The 21,060-nt window shown below is 46.2% G+C and overlaps 1 protein-coding gene across 1 annotated transcript in view; it reads left to right on the top strand.

Moving 5' to 3' along the window:
* Nucleotides 1–21,060, top strand: part of LOC307241247 (cadherin-4-like) — a gene marked incomplete at both ends in the record, with an annotated part of 250,920 nt that overhangs the window by 207,497 nt on the left and 22,363 nt on the right. Inside the window, 4 exons of the mRNA XM_080015287.1 lie at nucleotides 1,475–1,630; nucleotides 10,730–10,874; nucleotides 12,459–12,631; nucleotides 16,536–16,673. Of these exons, the coding sequence (XP_079871413.1) occupies nucleotides 1,475–1,630; nucleotides 10,730–10,874; nucleotides 12,459–12,631; nucleotides 16,536–16,673 (612 nt within the window). The remainder of the gene's footprint in view (nucleotides 1–1,474; nucleotides 1,631–10,729; nucleotides 10,875–12,458; nucleotides 12,632–16,535; nucleotides 16,674–21,060) is intronic.

Consider the following 21,060-nt stretch of genomic DNA (forward strand, 5'->3'; position numbering starts at 1 on the left):
ACCACCACTACAATGGCGGTGATGATGATGATGATGGTGGTGGTGGTGCTGGTGGCGGTGACAACCCGCCGTGAGGAGCAGCCGAGATGACACCTGTCGAATACCTTTTTTTTTTTTTTTTTTTTTTTTTTTCTCTCTCTCTCTTCTCTACCCGCTGTGCCCTTGTTAGTTGCTCGGGCTATTTTCTCGACAGGGCAGAGTCCCCCGGTATGTCAAAAGCAGCACTAAATTGGTTCCATGAGTGGTGAAAGATGGAGACAACTTTGGACGGAGCCTTACTCTTTGTAGGTGCACTTACGGCTCTCAGCTGAAATGGCCGCTGATTAGAAGCGAAAGGTTCAGGCGGTTACATTTGTGTGTGTATGCGTGTGTGTCCGTGTGTGTGTGTGTGTGTGTGTGTGAGTATGCGCCCGGGTGTACAGCGCATTGATATGCCATCGAGTAGTTTTTGAAATTGTCCCTGATCCGCTCACGCTGTCATCCAGCTAATGGAGGGAGTTTCAGGGGTTTAGAATCTTTTTTTGGTCGCTAAAGTGAACACCCCCTCCTCCTCCTCCTCTTCCTCCTCCACACACAAATCAGTCCCAATTACAAAGCACTTCAGTCCAAATAAGCGGCCTGGAGGTGCACTCAATGCACTGCGCTTTTTATCTGGGGAGGTAAGGGAGGGTCCGGAGCTACTTCCCAGAGTGCACTGCGGTTCCCGTCTCACGCAGTAATTAAATAATGATCATTGTACTCGTGTGTGTGTGTGTGTGTGTGTGTGTGTGTGTGTGTGTGTGTGTGTGTGTGTGTGTGTGTGTGTGTGTGTGTGTGTGTGTGTGTGTGTGTGTGTGTGTGTGTGTGTGTGTGTGTGTGTGTGTGTGTGTGTGTGTTTTTTTTAGGTAACTGTTTCCTTCTGTTATTTCCGCCGTCTTATCTTTGTTTCCTCACATACTGTTTACTCTGGTATTAATGCTACCACTCGCCTAATTACACTGTAATTACTGCTCCATGATGAGCTTTCTCTCTTTTATTGTCATCACCGTCCGGCAGTACAAATGAAGTCCCTGAGTGTGTTTAAGCTGTAAATACTAAACTGTGGTCGTTGTGTGTTTGGCTTGACGGTCACTATTACTCTGTTATTATTCGTGGGCTTGTCGATAGTTATGTATCAGTATTCACCTCGTGGTGTTGTCTTTGGTTCTGTTTTTGTTTTGGAGTTATTGAATTATACACACGAAGTGGAATGAAAAACAAAACCTGATGTTTATCTATCAATCTGAGGGATTGGTTGGCGCAAAATGTGTCCCTTTTTTTTTTTTTGTTCTCCGTCAATCGAAAAATAAATGATAAAAAGAGACTCGGAGGGCGGAGTGAGACGGACGGTGCTCAGCTGGTTAAAGGGTCGGTTCAGGACGGTTTCTCAAAGGCGAGAGGTTTAAAACATTTTATTTGACGTTTTTTTCCGGATGTCTGCTCCTCCGCCCTGCAGATCCGCTCGGACCAGGACCGGGACATCTCCATCCGCTACAGCATCACAGGGGTGGGGGCGGACCAGCCGCCCAACGAGGTGTTCAACATCGACCCCGTGTCCGGAAAGATGTACGTCACCAAACCCCTGGACCGGGAGGAGCGCTCCTCCTACCACGTGAGTTTCTCTCTCCTTTCTCCCTCTCTCTCTCTCGCTCTCTCTCTCTCTCTCTCCCTCTCGCGCTCTCTCTGTCTGTCCCTCCCTCTCGCCCAATCAATTCAATTCAAAGGGCTTGTAGTACATAAAATCAAAAAAGAACGTTTTTGAACGTTGCAGTCAAAATATATGTATGTATATAAGTAAAGCGAACCTGAAATAGATTTCTTTCTAAAAATGAATCTCTTCAAAATTATGTAAGATAAGATAATCAAACAAGAATTAGCAGAATGCAAATGGACAGGCGGGGCCCCCGTCATTTTCATTCTGGGAAGGGTTCTCCCCTGATGATAGGTTTTCATGCGGGTGATCTGAAATGGGATTTCTTAAAATCGATCATTGTTATTAAACAGGAAATGGGAATGTTTAGAAGTTACAGAATAATAGAGAGGTCATGCTACTATAGTGAGGAAGAACTTAGAATAAAAAAAAATTACAAAAATGAAAGGATTAACTTGAATTATGCATTTTCCAATATAAATTGTTTTTTTCATATAAAACAAATAAATATTTTATATAAATATTTTTATCAATTAATGATTCAAACATTATTTCAGAAAAAAACATTCAACATTATCTCATTGAAGGAGTACGGCACTATCCAAATATAACCATTTAAAGCACTAATTGTGTTTCTTAATGTGTATTTTGTGCTGCAAAAGTCTGGAAGTCTACGCTTCTAAAACTTCATTTCTAAGAACTTCTATTTTTAAATACCTTAATCTTTAATAAGTCAAAGCTTCCAAAATATTTCTGGATTCCCACAAGTGATACCTTTGTTTCGAAGCTCTGATTCTACAATTTCATATTATTTGAGAAAAACAAAAAAGTCCGATTTTGAAATGTGACCCTACAGTATGCATGCCTGTCACTATTATTCAGCTATGTAAATATTGATTTTATATTAGATGGAATGTGTGGAAGAAATTCTTCTGCAATGATCGGTGAGGTTAATCTGCCCGTTACAAGAAAAAAAAAACGGAGAATATTCAAGATTATTTATTCTGCAGAATAAAGAGAAAGGTTCAGTGCTGCTCCAAAGCAGTGTTCAGACCAGTCTAATCTAATTTCTGATCAAGAGGGCTTTATACAACAACAGAGGGTGTGGCTTGGGTCAGAAGTCATCCACAAGTCTGTGTCCCTCAACTGTCTCCCTGGATGTTACATCAAACAGTGAATTCACAGGAACTTGTAAATGACCTGGCAGCCGCGGATTAGAATCCCTTACAATGCACCTCCAGGCTCCCCTGTGGTTATTCTTCATCTCCGTACAGGGGTAAACGGGGCCAAATGTGATCTGGTTCTTCCATGTTAGAATTGACATTGTAGGGAGAAAGAACTCTCTTTACATAAAGTTGGGGGGTTCCTGGGAAAACAGAGACAGTGTTTTAAAAAACTCCCCCTCTGAAGGTAGAGGCCTTTGTCCTCATTCACTATAAATGATCGTAAGCATTTTTCTCTCACAAATGCCCTTTTGCAGTGGTGTTGGATGTTAATTCGCTTTAAATCACGGTAGGCTTTATGAAATAATCATTTTAACGGCCCTGGACTTATTCAATCTAATAATTATAATTAATTGAATGTAATAGGCTATGTTTTGGTTAAAATCCCATTTTGAGAAAAGTGAACAAGAGAAACAGACCAATGTTCCAAGTAGAGACTGACTGACCTCCTCCTGCAGGTGCAGCTGTTGTTTAACTCCACCAAAATTTTGCTCTTGATTAAATCCACACTGGCGCGATTCCTCATACTCCCTCATGTGCGGCAACGTTCCACTGAACTCAACGTAGAGCTGGTCCCCGTCGAGTGGGCGCACTTTTAGGGCATCAACTTCTTGGTGGACGTCTTGGAAGCTGAATTCCCTCTTGAGAGCCCCGCTCCCGATGCGCTTCAGGTAATTCTCATCAGAGAAATCAAAGCAACGTTAGAAAGCCCTGCTCAGTAACGGCAGCCTCATATCCGAAAAGCTGCTCCCTTTCCCTTTGCCCGTGTGCTTTCCGGTTTCGGTTGGTCATCGGCTCGAGAAAAAAGCTCGCCGCGAGAAAAGTTTCAGGCTGTTCTGCAAAAACATCAGGTGTGCCTGGGGTTCACGGGCCACGTCCTCTCCATCCTTGTCATTTTGCGAACAATTTCCAAAGTGCTGATGGACAGCGCCGTTCTCCAAGAGATAAGAGCTTTTGACAGGCGGCCAGGAATCGTGCAGGCGCTTGACAGCAGGCCACAAACTCAGCCGCCATGCCGGCACGTGCTTGTAAAGGGCCACAAGCTCCTCTTTCACAAAATTAAAAACATCCTTGAGTTTAGCTGAGGACGAAAAGAGGCTGTGTTTTTCCGTGACTACGTTCTCGGTGTCAACCCTCGCCTGAACGCCGCCCACAGTGGCGCAGAATATGGGCCACATAGTTGGTTTTGACTGTTGCGGCATTCTTGTCCTTAAGCTTTTTATACGCAGAGTTATGCAACCCATAATTCACGCTGGCGTTATCTGCCGACTATGCAGGGATCCGTTCCAGCCCCGGGTTGCTCTCCTCGAGCCTTGGAACGACCCGGTTAAAAATTGCATCGGAGTGTGTGTTGTGATCTTCGTAAAAGTCCAACATTTTGCTCTGCACGCCTGTGATATCTCAACGCCGGCGGGAACGACCTGGTCCGCTCCATGGCTCGATGCGTCAGGAGCAGCAGAGAAACGTGGAGGAGTCTTCCCGCGACCACAGGCGTATTTAATCGTTTTAAACATGTCTGCGACGATGCCGGCGCAAGCGCGTCCGTGACAATGGACGCGCTCGTTGTTCGACCACGAGGTTTATGTGCTGTCCCTGAATCGTGGAACGTGACAGGAGCGAGTTTAGAGCCACGTGCGAACGGTATGATAAGCTGTGCTGCACATTATGGTGGACACCGGTCGCCTCAGCAGCCGTGATTTTGTCTGTGCGGCAGTCTTTTGGTTTTCGGGAAGGAGCTTGTCGTGCTCGTGACTATCACCATCTCCATGCCTTTGCATCACCCCCCTCTCCTCCACGGGTGACGGTGATTCTCGGCAGCATATACTGTACCACAATGTCCTTCCTGAGGATCGCCTGGAACAGCTTTCAGCCTTGGGTATTTTTTCTCCCGTTCTTTGTTGAAAGAGCAGAGTCTCTATTTCTTTTCAGGAGGTCTGGCTTCTCCGTTTTACCTTCCTCACACTCATGCTATTCCTTTCAGCTATTTCGCTTCTGCTGACTTTCTGGAAGTTAAGAACGGTAAAATAAAAAAAAAGTCGGCTTGCGCAGATCAATTTGTTCCTTTAAACCGAGCACAGTTTCTGGGGGGAAAAAAACTTTAATTTGGGAAAGATGATGGAAGCACATAAAATAGGCTTGATCATTAAAATGCGGGACATTTACCATGATCTGTGGAATGTTGCGGGACAAACGTTCCAGTTAGGGGACCCTAATATATACTGGTCTATATATATATATATAGAGAGAGAGAGAAAGAAGGAGCGTGAGAGAGAGAGGGAGAGAGAGAGAGAGAGAGAGAGAGAAATTGAATTGCTGTAAAAAAAAAATGTACTTGCGTCTCACAGAAACACACAATACTGCCGACTGCCACTATTTTACAGCTAATTGCTATGGTGATCGCCTTTTTCATGTGCTGGGGCCTCACGCTGGGCATGTAAGTTTCCCTTTTTGCTTCTATTTCGGTTGCTGCTTCTAAGTTACAGTCTTGTGGAGCTGGCAGGACCTATTAGCAGGAGCCCTGCAGATTTATACCCCAGAGAAAGAGCAATCGATGAGGTGATTTGTAAAGAAAGGCCCGTTCCGGTGCTCCATAAGTTAAAGCACTGTGTTGGCTGCAGGAGGAGTGCGTCCATTAAGTACGCTATACAAGGGTCAGAAATATCGGACAGAGACGAAGAGAGAGATGCCGGTGAGGAAAAGGTGTTTATCTGTTTCCACCAGAAATCCATCCAAACAAATTGCGCCTCCGGTACATCGCAAACAGCTCATCAGTCAAACAAGCAACTTCCCGCGAGCTTAGCGCTCGACTACCTGTTTATTTTGCGTCATCTGCTTCGCCGTGCAAGGACGATGGTGCTTGCGATTCAAAAGGAATAACCCCTTTAAGACCTAAAGCTCGTCAGGCGCGATGCCTTCTTACGAGGATCAAAAACAAACCTTGGAAACCCCGGCGTTCCGGTCCCGCTGTTATCTCCATCATGGCGGAGCCTCGGTGCCAACTGTTGGTCCCAGTCTGCTGGCTCCCCCTGCCTTTCAAGATAATAACCCTAATGTGGACCCAGAATTGCATTGTGCCTTCTTTAAACACAACGCTAATCTCCGACTCCTGCTGTTATTGAATTAGGGTGAGTGGGGCGGGCGGGCCGGGCCGGGCCAGAGTGGGAGGTTTGAGGGCGGTAGGGGGGTGGGCCGGGGCGTGGGGGTTGGAGGGGGGGGCTGTGCGGGCGAGATAAGGACCAAGCTCCCGGCCCGTTTCGGCGGCGGCGGCGGCGCGATGCGATGGTACCACGCGGATATTGGGTGCAGGAGAAGATCAGACAGTGTGGAGGTAAGAAGGAAAAAAAAGGTAAAGTCAAATTAACCTCGGAGAGACCTGAAGATGCAATTTCGGCGCAGGAGGTGCGGTGTGGAGTGAGAAGAGGATGGGAGGCAGGGGGGGGGAGGCAGTGGGGGAGAGGATCTCCTCCTGGCTGAGGAGGGGAGGCAGATGGCAAAGACTCCATATTTTATTCCCTGCCAAAAGCACACAGGCAGTAATCAGGCTTTTTCGTGGCCTTGCAGCTGCAAGAAGTCGAGAGGAGGACGGGGACAACAAGGAATTCATGGGCTCATATTGCAATTTTGGGTTTCCTTCCTCCTCTCTTCTACTCTCACCTGAACAAACACAAATTTGCCTCTTCTCTACACTCAAACGACTCTCACCCCCCCCCCCCCCACCCAGTGTGGCCGCCGCTGTGCTTTTTACCCCGGTGCTTTGCCATTTGACAGAAAGCTCCACAAACAGACGGTCTCCGCTTTGTTCTGCACACTTCGCAGAGGCCGTGCTCTGATAGTCATCGCTGACATTCCAACACATTTCCGCTCGCCGGTGTCAGAGGCAGCAGGACGGGATAGCATCTGGATTCTAGGGGGTTCCTCCTTGATGTGGCGTCTGCGGAACATTTCCACGGCTTTCCCTTGAAAGAAAGATCATTGAGAGCCATTTGCCGGGAATACAGAGATGTCCCGGAAAGTTAAATGAAACACAATATCTGCAGACAGCGCCCAGATGTTTGCTCTACCCCTCACTTTAGCGCCGTCATAACAAACCACCGATGTTTATTGCGGTTCGACATTTCCTCAGTAATTCCTATCTTCTGGGTCTTCCTTCGTTCTCTCCAGTCGTTCATTTTCCCTCAGACTTCATTAGAGCACGCCGAGCCCGCCCCCCCCCCCGCCCGCCCGGATTGATTTTAGTATTATTTCCGCGGGCAAACTTTGCATGGAATCTGAGCTTGCCCCCGATCTCATTGATCTTGGCAGCGGCGGAGCTGAATTTCTGATCGACTGCCGGCGTTTGGGAAGTCGGAGCGAGGCTGAGGAGATTTCAGGGGCCTCCGCTCACAGCGCCGGCCTGGAATCTGACGACAGAGCCGGCTTCCTATGACATCCCTCTTTGTTTATTTTTCTTCCTCTCAGTATAACAAACAACAGTTTTAGGATCGCTAAATGCTTAGAGTCTGTGGCCGAATTTAGCTTGTTTTCGAGTCGTCGGGGAGGCATAGTGTGGGCGTGGTGATAGATCTGCATTGTTGGTTTCAGCTGAAACTCCTCCCATGAAGGAAACCCGACACAGCGTCATTGTCAACAGACGCGCGCTTGTTTCTGTTCCTCGACCATGTTTTTTGAGTTGGTTGAACTCGGAACAGCGGGGCGAACGGCGATTTCCCGGTCCCTTTGATGCACACATGCAGATCAAGAGAATCGTTCCATATTCCGTGTGATGTCAAGGCAGAATGTGAAACCTCTTCTGATTAAATAAGGTTATTAATTCACCGGGGCAACATCGGGTCTCCTTTGCGTGGTTAAAAAAAAATTAAATCCAATGCACTGCAACGCATCAGAGGACACGAAGAAGAGCCGATGTCACCCCCGTAACAATGTTTTAAAGAATCAATGACAAATAAAAGCCGCAAGCGAGAAATTTCCCTTCTCCGTGAGAACACATCATCCGCGTGTTGTTGTGGTTACGAGAAGCTCTCAATTACATCGCGGAACTGTGCCGGCAGGGGGAGGTGGCGGGCACCGGGGGTGCTCCCAGAAAACAACAATTCAATTTGTTATAAAACAATAAAGGCTGGAAATGGGAATGTTTAGAAGTTACAGAATAATAGAGCGTTCATGCTACTAAAGTAAGCAAGAACTAAGAATGAAAAAAAATGAATTAAAATTAAAATTAAAGCATTAACTTGAATTATGCATTTTCCAATGTTTTTATAAATTAATGATTTAAATAAATATTGACAAAAAATTAATAAATAACATATTTGTTATACTCGACACACTTTAACCCGCTGACATTGACAGGTAGTGTAGGGGGGAGCGGTTGGGGTTTTCAGATTTCAATGTATTGCACATCATTTGAAAGCTTACGATCTGCACTTTCATAATCTGTAAAAAAATGAAATGAAAAAAAAAAAGAAACATTTCCTTGGCCTACTTTGGAACCAAAGCACCAGACCCTGTAACATATGAGGAACAGACTGTTACATTTTGGATTTCATACTTTGCTGGTGATGTTTCTAAAAAATAAAGTTTGACCCTAACGACTATTGACAATAACCTCCATGATGTTATCAGACATTTCCTTCTCCTTTTTTTCTTAAAATGAAAATCCATCTCATCTCAACCCACCTTTCCATGTTGATTTCCCACTCCTGTTTTGTCACCTACTTTGACTAAAACAGATCTGGTTTGGTTGCAAGGTGAAGGGGCTTTGGCTCCGTGCCAGAAACACTCAAATTCGCAGCTCATGATGATAAAAGAAGAAAAAAAAAAATTGTAGGCACCGCACTGACGGCTTTTATAGTCTTGAATATTCAGCAGTGGTGAAATGAAAACCAATCAGATGTTTCACACAGGCCAGTCTCTTAAAAAAAAAGAGTGTTTTCAAGCTGAATCAAGTGTAATTAAACATCTCAGGATGAATAGCAAGTGGTGAGCAGTAAATAAGTGCATTGACTGAATGAGCTATTTCGGGTGCTTTTTAGCAGGGGAAAGCACCAGAAAAAGTTGTTTGTTGGTGAAAAAAAAAATCTATATATACTGTATATACAAGAGCCAAAAAGACCTACACAATATTAGGCCGTTTTAATATTGTTTAGCCCTCCCCCGTGCCGCCAAAATAGTTCTGACCTGTGGAGGCATGGACTCCACAAGACCTGTAAAGGTGTCCTGTGGTATCTTCACCAAGACGTTAGCAACAGATTCTTTAAGTCCTGGAAGTTGAGAGGTGGGGCCCCCATGGATCGGGCTTGTAGAATCTGGAGGCCAATTCAACACCTTGAAGTCTTTGTCATGTTCCTCAAACCATTCCTGAACAACTTTTGCAGTGTGGCAGGGTGCATTATCCCGCTGAAAGAGGCCACTGCCATCAGGGAATACTGTTGCCATGAAGGGGGGTACCTGGTCTGCAACAATGTTTAGGTAGATGGTACATGTCAATGTAGCATCCACATGAACGTCAGGACCCAGGGTTTCCCAGCACAACATTACCCAGAGCATCACTTTGCTTCCGCCGGCCTGGCTCTTCCCCAGGTAAATGATGCACACGCACCCGGCCATCCACATGATGTAGAAGACAACGTGATTGATCAGACCAGGTCACCTTCTTCCATTGTTCCATGGTCCAGTTCTGATGCTCACATGTCCATTGTAGGGGCTTTTGGTGGTGGACGCAGTCCCATACGCAGCAAGCAGCATTAACTTATTCACCAGTTTGTGTTACAGTAGCTCTTCTGTGGGATCGGAGCAGACGGGCTGGATTTCACTCCCCACGCGCAAAAATAAGCTATGGGGGCCATTACCATGTTGGCGGTTCACCGGTTGTCCTTCTTCCTTGCACTTTTGGTAGGTACTTACCACTGCATCCCGGGAACAGCCCACAAGACCTGCCATTTCGGAGAAGCTCTGACTCAATTTGGTCCTTGTCAAAGTCGCTCAGATACTTACGCTTGTCCATTTTTCCTGCTTCCAACTCATCAACTTCAAGAACTGACTGCTCACTTGCTGCCTCATATATCCCACCTCTTGACAGGTGCCATTGGAACAAGATGAGCAATGTTATTCACTTTGTCTGTAGTTTTAATGTTGTGGTTGATCGGTGTATATTTATAGTAAGAGCTATACGGTTATATATGTTTTCAGAACAAAAACACTGTTCATGCCCACACACATTCAGTCTAGACAGAAAAAAACATCCATTAATGTTACTATTTTATTCATCGCATATATTATTTCAGATATTTTATTATCAATTATCTGCGTCAACGCTACTGGCAAAAAAACCTCTAAACTGTAAGTATTGACTTAGTGTTTCAACAAGTTTCAGGGAAGCCTAAAAAGTGTAAATCCATTCAATAAAAAATACAGTTCCATAAAATAAAAGTTACCATACACAAAATTATATTCAGTTCAACTACTCCTAGTTGACTTATTAGTAGACTTCCATTCATTATCTTTAAATTATGAAATATATATGGATATATACAAATTTACTGTATATATCCATCTATTTTTTTTTTTCGTTATCTTCTGCATTAGTCAACATTTCTTTTTCATACTAAAGACTAAGAAAAGACTCAACTTAAGGTTTGTAATAAAAAGGCCTCAAATGATATTACATTTGACTCTGATAGCTGCAGACCCCCTACAAAATCAAAAAAAGTATTTTCTCTTACATAAAACAGACCCAGACCCAGACTGTATTATGAGTCTGGTATTATCTCATTTTGTCTTATCTCATCATCTCCTCGTCCTCTAATCCTCCCCGTCTTCCCTGTGTCCGTGCGTCCGCCAGCTGCGAGCCCACGCTGTGGACATGAACGGGAACCAGGTGGAGAACCCCATCGACCTGTACATCTACGTCATCGACATGAATGACAACAGGCCCGAATTCCGGAATCAGGTGTACAACGGCTCTGTGGATGAGGGGTCAAAGCCAGGTAAAGACAGTCGGATGGAGGGATGGATGAAAGGACGGATGAAAGGATGGATGCATGGATGGATGAGTGGGTCCGCATAGATAAATGTACTGGGTGTGACAGATTGGATCGGCTAGTAAAGGTGCAAAACAGCCGCTGGAGCATCAGCGGAGAGTGATTTAATGCAGCCACAGTGCAGGAGGTGTTCGAACTAACGGATGAACAAGAAACAGCGGCAGGGCGGACACACAGTGAAGCAGGGGATTCAACGGATGTTTCCCATTCCGCCTGATTAGCCGAGGGACAGTGGAATCTGTCTCCGTCGGTGGCTGTTCATTTAGCCGCTGTAAAGCACAGTGGGAGAGGAGATGGAGGGCGAAATGTACCAAGCTGCAGCACCGCTGGGTCATTTTATGTCCGCCGACGAGATCAGCTTTGTGGTTTTTTTTTTTTGGTCGTGTGTGTGTGTGTGTGAGGGAGCGACAGAGAGAGAGAGAGAGAGAGTCTGATGGGATGTGGAGAAGGTGAACCAGATGAAGCGGAGCTTATTGCATCTCGAAGATGGCCAGGTGCTCACTTTTCGGCTTGCTTTATCCTGTTGTGGTTTTTTTTTTTTTTTGTTTACTAAACAGCCCCAGCCTAACCCCCCTGCATTCACACACACACACACACACACACACACACACACACACACACACACACACACACACACACACACACACACACACACACACACACAAACACACACACATACGGGCACAGCGACGAGGAGTCTCTGTGGCACACATGACATTCAGCTGAACAATAATCATGAAAAAAAGAGTTTTAGAATTTAGAGCTCCAGTGGTTTCAATGGAAAGCCAATTACAGACTTGAATTAGTTTCCAAATTAAAGAGTCATTAAGGGGACCTAATCCTGTCAGGCACAACGCAGGACGCCTGTACAAAGGGTCCACATTAAACCCCCTAAGAGTGCAGCTTAATGAAATTACCCAGGCGGTGTGTGACATGTCGAGATTCTTCATCTCTATCTCCCGCTCCCTCCATCGCTGGAAACAAAGAGAGATCGGGAGCAGATTGATAGTCGCTCCACTCGGATCCAACCAAATACGGAGGGTTTTTTTCTTTTTTCTTCTCCCCTTTCCATCACTTCGCTCCTGCTGTCCTCTTTCCTCCCTCCTCTCCCGGAGAGTCCTTAAGCGCACTCCCTCCGGCCAAGTCATTGACAAATGTTGCTTTGAAATGTAATGAAGTTTGAAATGGAAGCTGTGGTTACAATTATCCTCGGACCGCGGCTGTCCCGGGCATGATACCCCTATCTCTGACAATTAGACCGGGCTACCCGCCGCTGGTTGGAGAGAGGGAGAGGGGGAGAGATAAAAGGAAGAGAGAAATAATGGTGGCATTGGGTGACAGGCAGTGATTCAGTAGATATACGATGGCACGGCGGCAGAAAAACAAACAGGTGGTACATTCCAGGAAGGGCACTGAGTGATGGAAGGCGAAGGGTCGAAACGTGCCCATTTATATTTGTAAGCCTGTCAGTTTGGAAACGCCTGTTTTTTCTCTCTCTCTCTCTCTCTCTCTCTCTCTCCTTTCTCTCAGGCACCTACGTGATGCACGTGTCGGCATTCGACGCAGACGACAACACCACGGCCAACGGCATGGTGCGCTACCGCATCCTGTCCCAGACACCGCACAGCCCCATCCCCAACATGTTCACCATCAACAGTGAGACCGGAGACATAGTCACGGTGGCAGCCGGCCTCGACCGGGAGGTGAGTGCTCCAAACCCTATTATTCCTTCACTTATCTATTAATTAAAGGACGAGTTCGCTATTTTTCAACCCAGGCCCTAGTTTAAACGTTGGTTGCGATAATTAATAACTGTTCATGGAACAACCGCTCTGGGAAGCTTACCACTCTGCTGCATCTTCTCAATGTGCTTGAATGCAGTGCAATGGGGCATACGTTTAGGTATAAAACAAAAAAGTTTAAAGATCCTTGTCCACAAAGGGAAGCTCACAATATTGTCAAACATCCTTTATATCCACAAATAAACTCTTTTGTCTACGTCCACGCTAATATAAGAGACTGCAAACAGAAGGTTACGTCGCCTCCCACTGGCAACCTGTGCTGTGCTCTAATCCGCTCTAGAGATGTTCACTTAGTATAAAAACCATCCAGAGTCATAAACAAAGGGGAAACATGCTGTGAAAACAACAGAACGTGCACGTGAGTGCGTGAAGCCGTGTGGAACGCAACAAACAACGGCTGCCGTTGGAATTACCCAAAATCTGAGACGGGAACCTGAAACTGACAAATGCAACCTATGCAGTCCAACTGTTTTAGGCAGTGAAGTGGGCTTTCCTTTGTTCTGACGTCATGCTCGCACGGAAAATCTGTAGCAACATGTCATACAACGGGGGATTTCAGATTTTTCGATCACTGCAGCAATTTTCGGATAATCTCCTGGATAGCGTTACGTGAGTGTGTGTTATGACTGACGTTTATCACGTATTTATGCGTAATGGTGTGTGGCAATCGGGGCATAATTTTGATAAGCTAACATGCTCAACGGCAGATAATAGCCTAATATGGAACGTGTACAAGCATGATCGCAGCAGCGTAACGCTAAAGCTGTCAAGCATCCTCGTGCATAACACCGTGAAAAGAAAAGAAAAAAAAAAAAGGTCATTTGTGGAATCAACATTCTGTATCAGCAAATCCTCAAAATTCAGTGCTGCAGAGCATCGTGAAAAGGTTTTACGATGCATGAAGTTCCACTTTTATTCGTCAGTCATTAAAGACGGGATCAAAGATCTAAATCTTGTCTGAAAAATCGGCAGTGAGAGGAGAACAAACCGCATTGCATTGGAGTATTTGTTTTACTCTACACACCCCTGAGCACACAGAGCATCTCCCAAAAACAGAAACAATATTCACAGTCCCCGACGGCATTATTTATTCACTAGAGGTGTGACTTATAAATGTTTTACAACCGCGCGCGCACACACACACACACACACACACACACACAGACACACAGACACACAGACACACTTTCTCTCTCCTTTATTTCTTTTTTTTTCTTTTAATTGCCTCCCTTTGCGGTCACCTTGTTTATGGAGCTGTAAAAGTTATGACAAGATACAAATGTGTTTATTCTCATGACGCGGGTGTGCGAGCGACAATCTCCCTGCAAAGAAATCTCCCCGGCAGATCATCCTCCCCGACTGTCACCGCTGACAGACCTATTACCAACACATCACACGGCACTGGGCTGCCTTTGTGTGCACACGGGTCTGTGTGTGTGTGTGTGTGTGTGTGTGTGTATTTGAGATGTGTTGGGAATAAATGCGATAGAATGCCCTTGACACCTGTCAGACAAATACAAAGACCTATCTAATCACGATGAGGAAAAGGAAAAACAAAACAGAGGGGCGGAGAAGGAACCGGAAGAAAGGCACGGTGGGAAGTCAGGGACACCGCGGCCGAGTGAAGGAGGGAGAATTGGGAGTGATGGAGATATGAAAGCGGGATGAGATAAAATGATACCGGGGGAAAGAGAGAGAGAGAGAGAGAGAGAGAGAGAGAGAGAGACAGAGAGAGAGAGAGATAATAGTGCGGGGGAACAGGGATTGGAAATGTCTTAGTCAAACCTCTGCTTGTTTTCCCAACTCTGTCTTATCTAAACATGGTTAATCCAGCCAGTTGCAATGTGTGATTAACTTCCTCCCTATCTACTTCGCACACACACACCCACAAACACACACACACACACAGATGCACACATACATACACGCAAAAACACACGCAAACAATCGCATATAGACTAGCATGTATACACTAGTATATAGACAATATAAACAAACCCAACTGCTAGGAGTACTTACTGCAGTCTTAAATACACATGCACATGCATAGATAGTATTCTAACACACACACACACACACACACACACACACACACACACACACACACACACACATACACAGACACACATGCAGACAGCAGCTCTTGCTCCCTCCCATCTCGCTCTCTCTCTGTTGCTCTCTCTCTCTCTCTCTCACACACACACACACACACACACACACACAAGGTTTTCTTCAGCCATTTCTCGCAGAGAAGAGATAAGAAGTCCCCACTCTTGCAGGAAAGGAAAAGATGAGCGCGCATGAATACATAAATATGAATACTGAGCAGGAGGCTGCACAGTGTTACACAGTGCACTGTGATCCTGGTCCACTTCAGATTAGTTTAGTTTCATTTCCTTCCCTTTCCTTCCCTTCCTTCCCTTGCCTCCCCTTCCCTTCCCCTTCCTTTCCTTCCCCTTCCTTCCCTTTCCTTCCCCTGTCTACTCTGCTCTCCTCTCCCTCACCTTCATTTACACCCCTCCCTCCTCTCATCAGCCGTTATTTCAACTCCTTCAACTACTTCACAACTTTTTTACTCTCTTGACATTTTTCCGCCCCGGAGTCTTCAGCAGAATTCTGAGAGCTTGTTGACAAAAAAAAAAAAAACAAGACCTGAGTCCTTAAGAGAAAAGCCAGATTTGCTGCTGTCGTGTTCGTCGCGGAGCTGAGAGGTTCACAGCATCTCTACATAATTACTCCCTTGTCTAATTAGCGAGACCGAGGCGTACACGTTGTATCGTGCGGACGCTACGGCAAGATCAGCCACAGCTTCCAAACAAGATGTGGCGATACGGGGTTGTTTTTGTGTGTGTTGGTGTTCAATTAGCTGAAGAGGTTCTGTGTGTGTGTGTTAGTGTGTGTTTTAACCCATACTCCTGAGTATGGGCATTAATGAGGATGTCGGTGTGTGTGTGTGTGTGTGTGTGTGTGTGTGTGTGGTGTTGGAGTTCGGCGTCGTAGCCTATCATCGATCTGGGAGGACTTGAAAGGCGCTGTCTAATCCTCCTGATGTGGCGTCGTGGCCTAATTGGGATATTTACTCAGTAATTAGCAGGTGAGAGAGGGAAACACTGTGAGTGTAATTGGGAATCTCGGTGACGAGACGCATTATCCCGACAGGCAGGCGGCTCCCGGGCCTCATCCTTCCCACAGCCCATTAACTGCACCCCAGGATGGGGAGAGAGGGGGTGGGGGAGAGAGAGAGAGAGAGAGATAGGGAGGGGGTAGCATGCCTACAAGCACGCAATGCCCACCACAGTAATGCAATCACAAAAATGCAGGAGGGCACAAATGATATTTCAGCTTCCACCGGAGTGTGACTGTGCCAGTTCCAAGATGAAACTGCATTTATCATTCGCTGATATTATTGTTCCATGGATACTTCATTAATCTCTGTCAGTCGGATCATTGTCTTCACATCTGTCCAACAGTGATACTGGGGAAGTGTTGCCTCTCCTCTACACACATACACACACGCGCGCGCACACACACACACACACACACACACACACACACACACACACACACACACACACTCAAACCTGTGGGGATCCTTCAGACAGATAGGTATCTGGATGTGTTCAGCACCATGGGCAGCGCACTGGGGTAATAGTGCTTCTTCCCTGTGATGCTGTTTTGAAAGTAGTACCACGGACAGCTCCTATAGAACCTCCGGTGGGAATAAAAATATAAAAGCACAACAAAACAATAACAAAATGCTTTTTTTCTGGTGAATAACTCCCCACTACGGATCCTCCCTTCACAGAAAGTGTCCCAGTACACGCTCATCGTCCAAGCCACAGACATGGAGGGCAACCTGAACTTCGGCCTCTCCAACACGGCCACTGCCCTGATCACTATCACCGACATCAACGACAACCCTCCCATGCTCACCTCCAGAACGGTGAGTAAGGCTTCAGGCTTTATATTCCAATGTAATACACACATAAGTTGGTGTATTACAAAGACACCAATGTAACACACGCGCGTGAGCGCGCGTGCACACACACACACACACACACACACACACACACACACACACACACACATACACACACACAAACACACACACACACACACACACAGGACAATGCAGGTGGGGGGTGACCTGCAAAATGGTGTTTGTCCTTATTTTTTTTTGTTGGGAAGTAAACAAATCCATATCATTGACTTTCGTCGGCGGGAAAGCCTGTGTATCATTAATGATGATTATCACCATTGTAATGATGTTTTAAATGATGATGCCACCCCGAAAGGTCATTCTCGAGACTGGGGGTAACAAAGGAAATAACACACACACACACCCCTGGCAGTGCAATTCAGTAGAAGCCTTCCTGAATGAATTAACCAAGTAGAGAATGAGTGTCCGCTCGTAAATGATGAGGACAACCCCCATCTCTCTCTCTCTCTCACTCTCTCTCTCTCTCTCTCTCTCTCCCTCCCCCTCTCTCCCTCTCTCTCTCTCTCTCTCCCTCTCTCTCTCTATAACACACACACCCCTGGCAGTGCAATTCAGTAGAAGCCTAACTGAATGAATTAACCAAGTAGAGAATGAGTGTCCGCTCGTAAATGATGAGGACAACCCCCATCTCTCTCTCTCTCTCTCTCTCTCTGTCTCTCTCTCTCTCTCTCTCTCTCTCTCCTGCCCCCCTCTCTCTCTCTTGCTCTCCTATGTGTAAGAACACACTCAATTTCTCAGTTGTTGGTTTGCTTTGTCTCAGTCCCAGTAAAGCCAAAGAACGTAAAATACACCGAAAAACAACTCAGAAAAAGAGATTTGCTCTTCACACGCCCGGAGTCGGAGGCGAGTGCAGCAGACGGGGGTTAACAGCCTCATTTGAGAGGCAAAGACACTTTTATGCGTAATGAAATAAACATGGCCAACGGCATACACTTGCGCATGGTTTATAGCTTCATGGCTGCTTCATGCACTCTTTTTTGTGGGGTACATTTTGTTTTATTAGTATGATGGGAAGTCCTTCGACATCAGGTGCCAGCATGGCTTCAGGCGGCAATATTACTCAGTCTGTGTGTGTGTGTGTGTGTGTGTGTGTGTGTGTGTGTGTGTATGTGTGTGTGTGTGTGTGTGTGTGTGTGTGTGTGTGTGTGTGTGTGTGTGTGTGTGTGTGTGTGTGTGTGTGTGTGTGTGTGTGTGTGTGTGTGTGTGTGTATGTTTGTGTGTGTGTGAACGTGTGTGAATGTGTGTGTGTGTGTGTGTGTGTGTGTGTGTGTGTGTGTGTGTGTGTGTGCTCTCCTATCACTTGTGGTGACGATAGGCCGCTCGGTTAGATAAGGTGCTTAGCACTGCAACTGTGATGATAGTAGCCGAGGCAGTATCAGCAGAAGGCTTGGCTCCGGGCGGGGGGGGGGTGTTCCTGGACGTGAGGGGTTTTTTTTCGGGGGGGGGGGTCGAGCAGAGGAGTTATCATTAGCATGTGCCCTGGGGACTATTTAGACCCTTACAATGATGGGTTAGAGTCTGCATTAAGTATGTTTCAGCCACAGAGTTCTGCATCACACACAGCAGGGGACACACACACACATAATGATATACACATACACACGCATACATACACACCTTGTCACCTACTAGGGGTTTCACCAACTAGTCATCTACTCGACTACTTGTCAACCAGATTTACAATAATTATTGTATTGTTAAATAATTGATTCAAATATGTGCAGGCGATGGATTGGAGCGGGGAGGCACAAGCTGGTGACATCAGGGTGAAGACGATGTTGTGTTGAGAAATGAATGGAGACGGGTGCCTGATGTCACCAGCCTGCGTCTCCTCCCTCCAGGCATAACCAGTCGGAGACTGTTTAATCCAGCGCCTAATTCAGCTATGTAGTATTAAAAAACCGTACCAGTCGCACCGCCTCTACGGACACGCCTCCACCCACGGGCCAGCGGACAGTCGATGTGTGAACACGTGCCATAAAGACTGTCAGTGCGCCTGATCAGCGTGACTGTACTGAGTTGAACAGCTGTCTATATCGTTTTAACTTCCAGTTCTACGCGGAGAACGGACATTTGGAGTGTTGCTTGTGTGTTTGCTTTTTAGCGTTTGATTCACGGTGTTAGAATGGAAGATGACAGTGAAGCTTAAACAGTGGAGTCACCTCTGATCGGATTGCCGCTCATTGTTACCTTGAACTCTTCTCTCTGTTTTTTTCTTACATAATAGGTGAAAGACGACTAGTCGACTGCTATTATGAACAATTTGGCAGCTAGTAAAAATCAGTAGTTGTGAAACCCCTATCACCTACAAAACCTCACAATTACATGTACACAAACACATACTGTAGTTAATCAAGGATGTGAGGGGAAACGGGAGCAGTGAGTGGAAGAAAACAAGTTTCTGGGTGATGCCGAGGAGAAGATGAGAAAAGTCGGAAGAGAAAGAAAAGATGGGCGTGAAGGTGGGATGAGCGAGAGCGTGAAGGATTATTTTTGCTGCGGGCCACGGAAACAGTGATGAAGCACATACATGGGCGATTGTAAATCAGCGGCATCTCCTGACTGTGCGCTCCTCCCTGTATTAGTGCTCTCCGGTGACAGAGCCATATTGATGACCGCGCCCGACGATAGATTGATTTTATCCAACTGTATTCCAGGCATGTTTAAATGCATTTCCATCACCGCCGCGGAGGGAAGTTAATGCCATCATGGATATTGATGATAAACTATAGTAGAGGTTTTGGAGCTGTGTTGAGTGGCGCACTTTTAGCCCTCTCCCTTCATAAATCACCCGTTTTAGCGATGGGATAACATAAAAGCCATTTGGTTGAGAACGCAGGCCATTATGCAAATATTTAGTGTTTGCTGTAAACCCTACAGATCTATCAGTGTCCCAGAAATAGAAAGTTTGGGGAATTTGTCTTTAATGTTGATGATTAATATTTCATCACACCGATCAGAGGCTGCCCTATTTTTCAAGTCAGTAGTGGGTGGTGTGTGTGTGTGTGTGTGTGTGTGTGTGTGTGTGTGTGTGTGTGTGTGTGTGTGTGTGTGTGTGTGTGTGTGTGTGTGTGTGTGTGTGTGTGTGTGTGGGTGCCTCTGTGAAGTCTACCACTGTCATCGAGGACCTTTTTGCATTATTTGTGCGTTAAGATGTACAGTACAAACGGTGCACAAACATTTAAATCAGAGTTTCTCTGCACAGTGATATCTGGCCACTTGTGCATGCTGGGTGGTGCAGTTCCGTGCCAGTCCGGGGGACGGTGGGGGCGGGGGGCCGCCGTGCTTTGGCCTCTTTCCCACCTCGCCGTGTCTCCGTGAGGGAGCTCGCTCTAGCGTCGCCTCTTCGTATCGTCGCTCCTCAGCGCTCGTCGCCGCACGTCTCTCCGCTCTCCGGCGGCTGTGGCATTACATTACATTACATTTAGTCATTTAGCAGACGCTTTTATCCAAAGCGACTTACAATTGTTCAAACGCCGATGGACGCAGCCATCAGGAGCAATTAGGGGCTAAGTGTCTTGCTCAAGGACACTACAGCATGCTAGCAGGAGGAGCCTGGGATCGAACCAGCAACCTTTAGATGACTAGACCACCAGCTTTACCGCCTGAGCTACCATCCCCTTGGCGGTGGCGGTGACAGTGAGGCGGCGGCGGCGCCGGCCTCGGGCGTTTTGTCAAGTGCTGCAAGAGTCGCCAAACCCTCCCGGTGCCAGTCATGATTAAAAATAAGAAAACAGTGTTGGGGGGGGGGGGGTGGTATGCAGCCAAATCTGGGCACACCATCACACCAGTTTGTTATTGAGAAAGACAGTGATGCCCAACTCTTCTATTGGCCCAGCACGTATCAAAGTAAGAACTCTTGAATTAGATTTCGAATCAAGGAGAGAGAGCGAGAGAGGGGGAGAGAGAGAGAGAGAGAGAAAGAGAAAAAGTGCGGAGCGCCACAGGCGCTTAATGCCATCCCATAGTTATTACCGCACGCCCAGGAAGACCCTCAAGGGCTGTTAAGTGCTCCGGAGCTGCCTCCATGATTCTAGAAAGGTCATGGATTCTCCTGTTTTTTTTAATGCCAAAACAAACTTTTTTTTATGGAGTTGGCATTAGGAAGTCGTAAACTACGCAAGCATGTGTACATACAACACAGATAAACTGCACGTTGTTAAAACCCATAGGAGCAGGTACATCATATGCCATTACCAGTGGTGGAAAGTTATGAAGTAAGGAGTTTATATCAGTTATTTTTACTCTTTTACATTTGTAGCACATTTTCACATATATATATGTAAATATTTTTGTCTATATTTGTAAATCACTGTGACACCACCTTTAC

This window comes from Zeus faber (genome assembly GCF_960531495.2).
Source record: "Zeus faber genome assembly, chromosome: 15".
Lineage (NCBI taxonomy): Eukaryota > Metazoa > Chordata > Actinopteri > Zeiformes > Zeidae > Zeus > Zeus faber.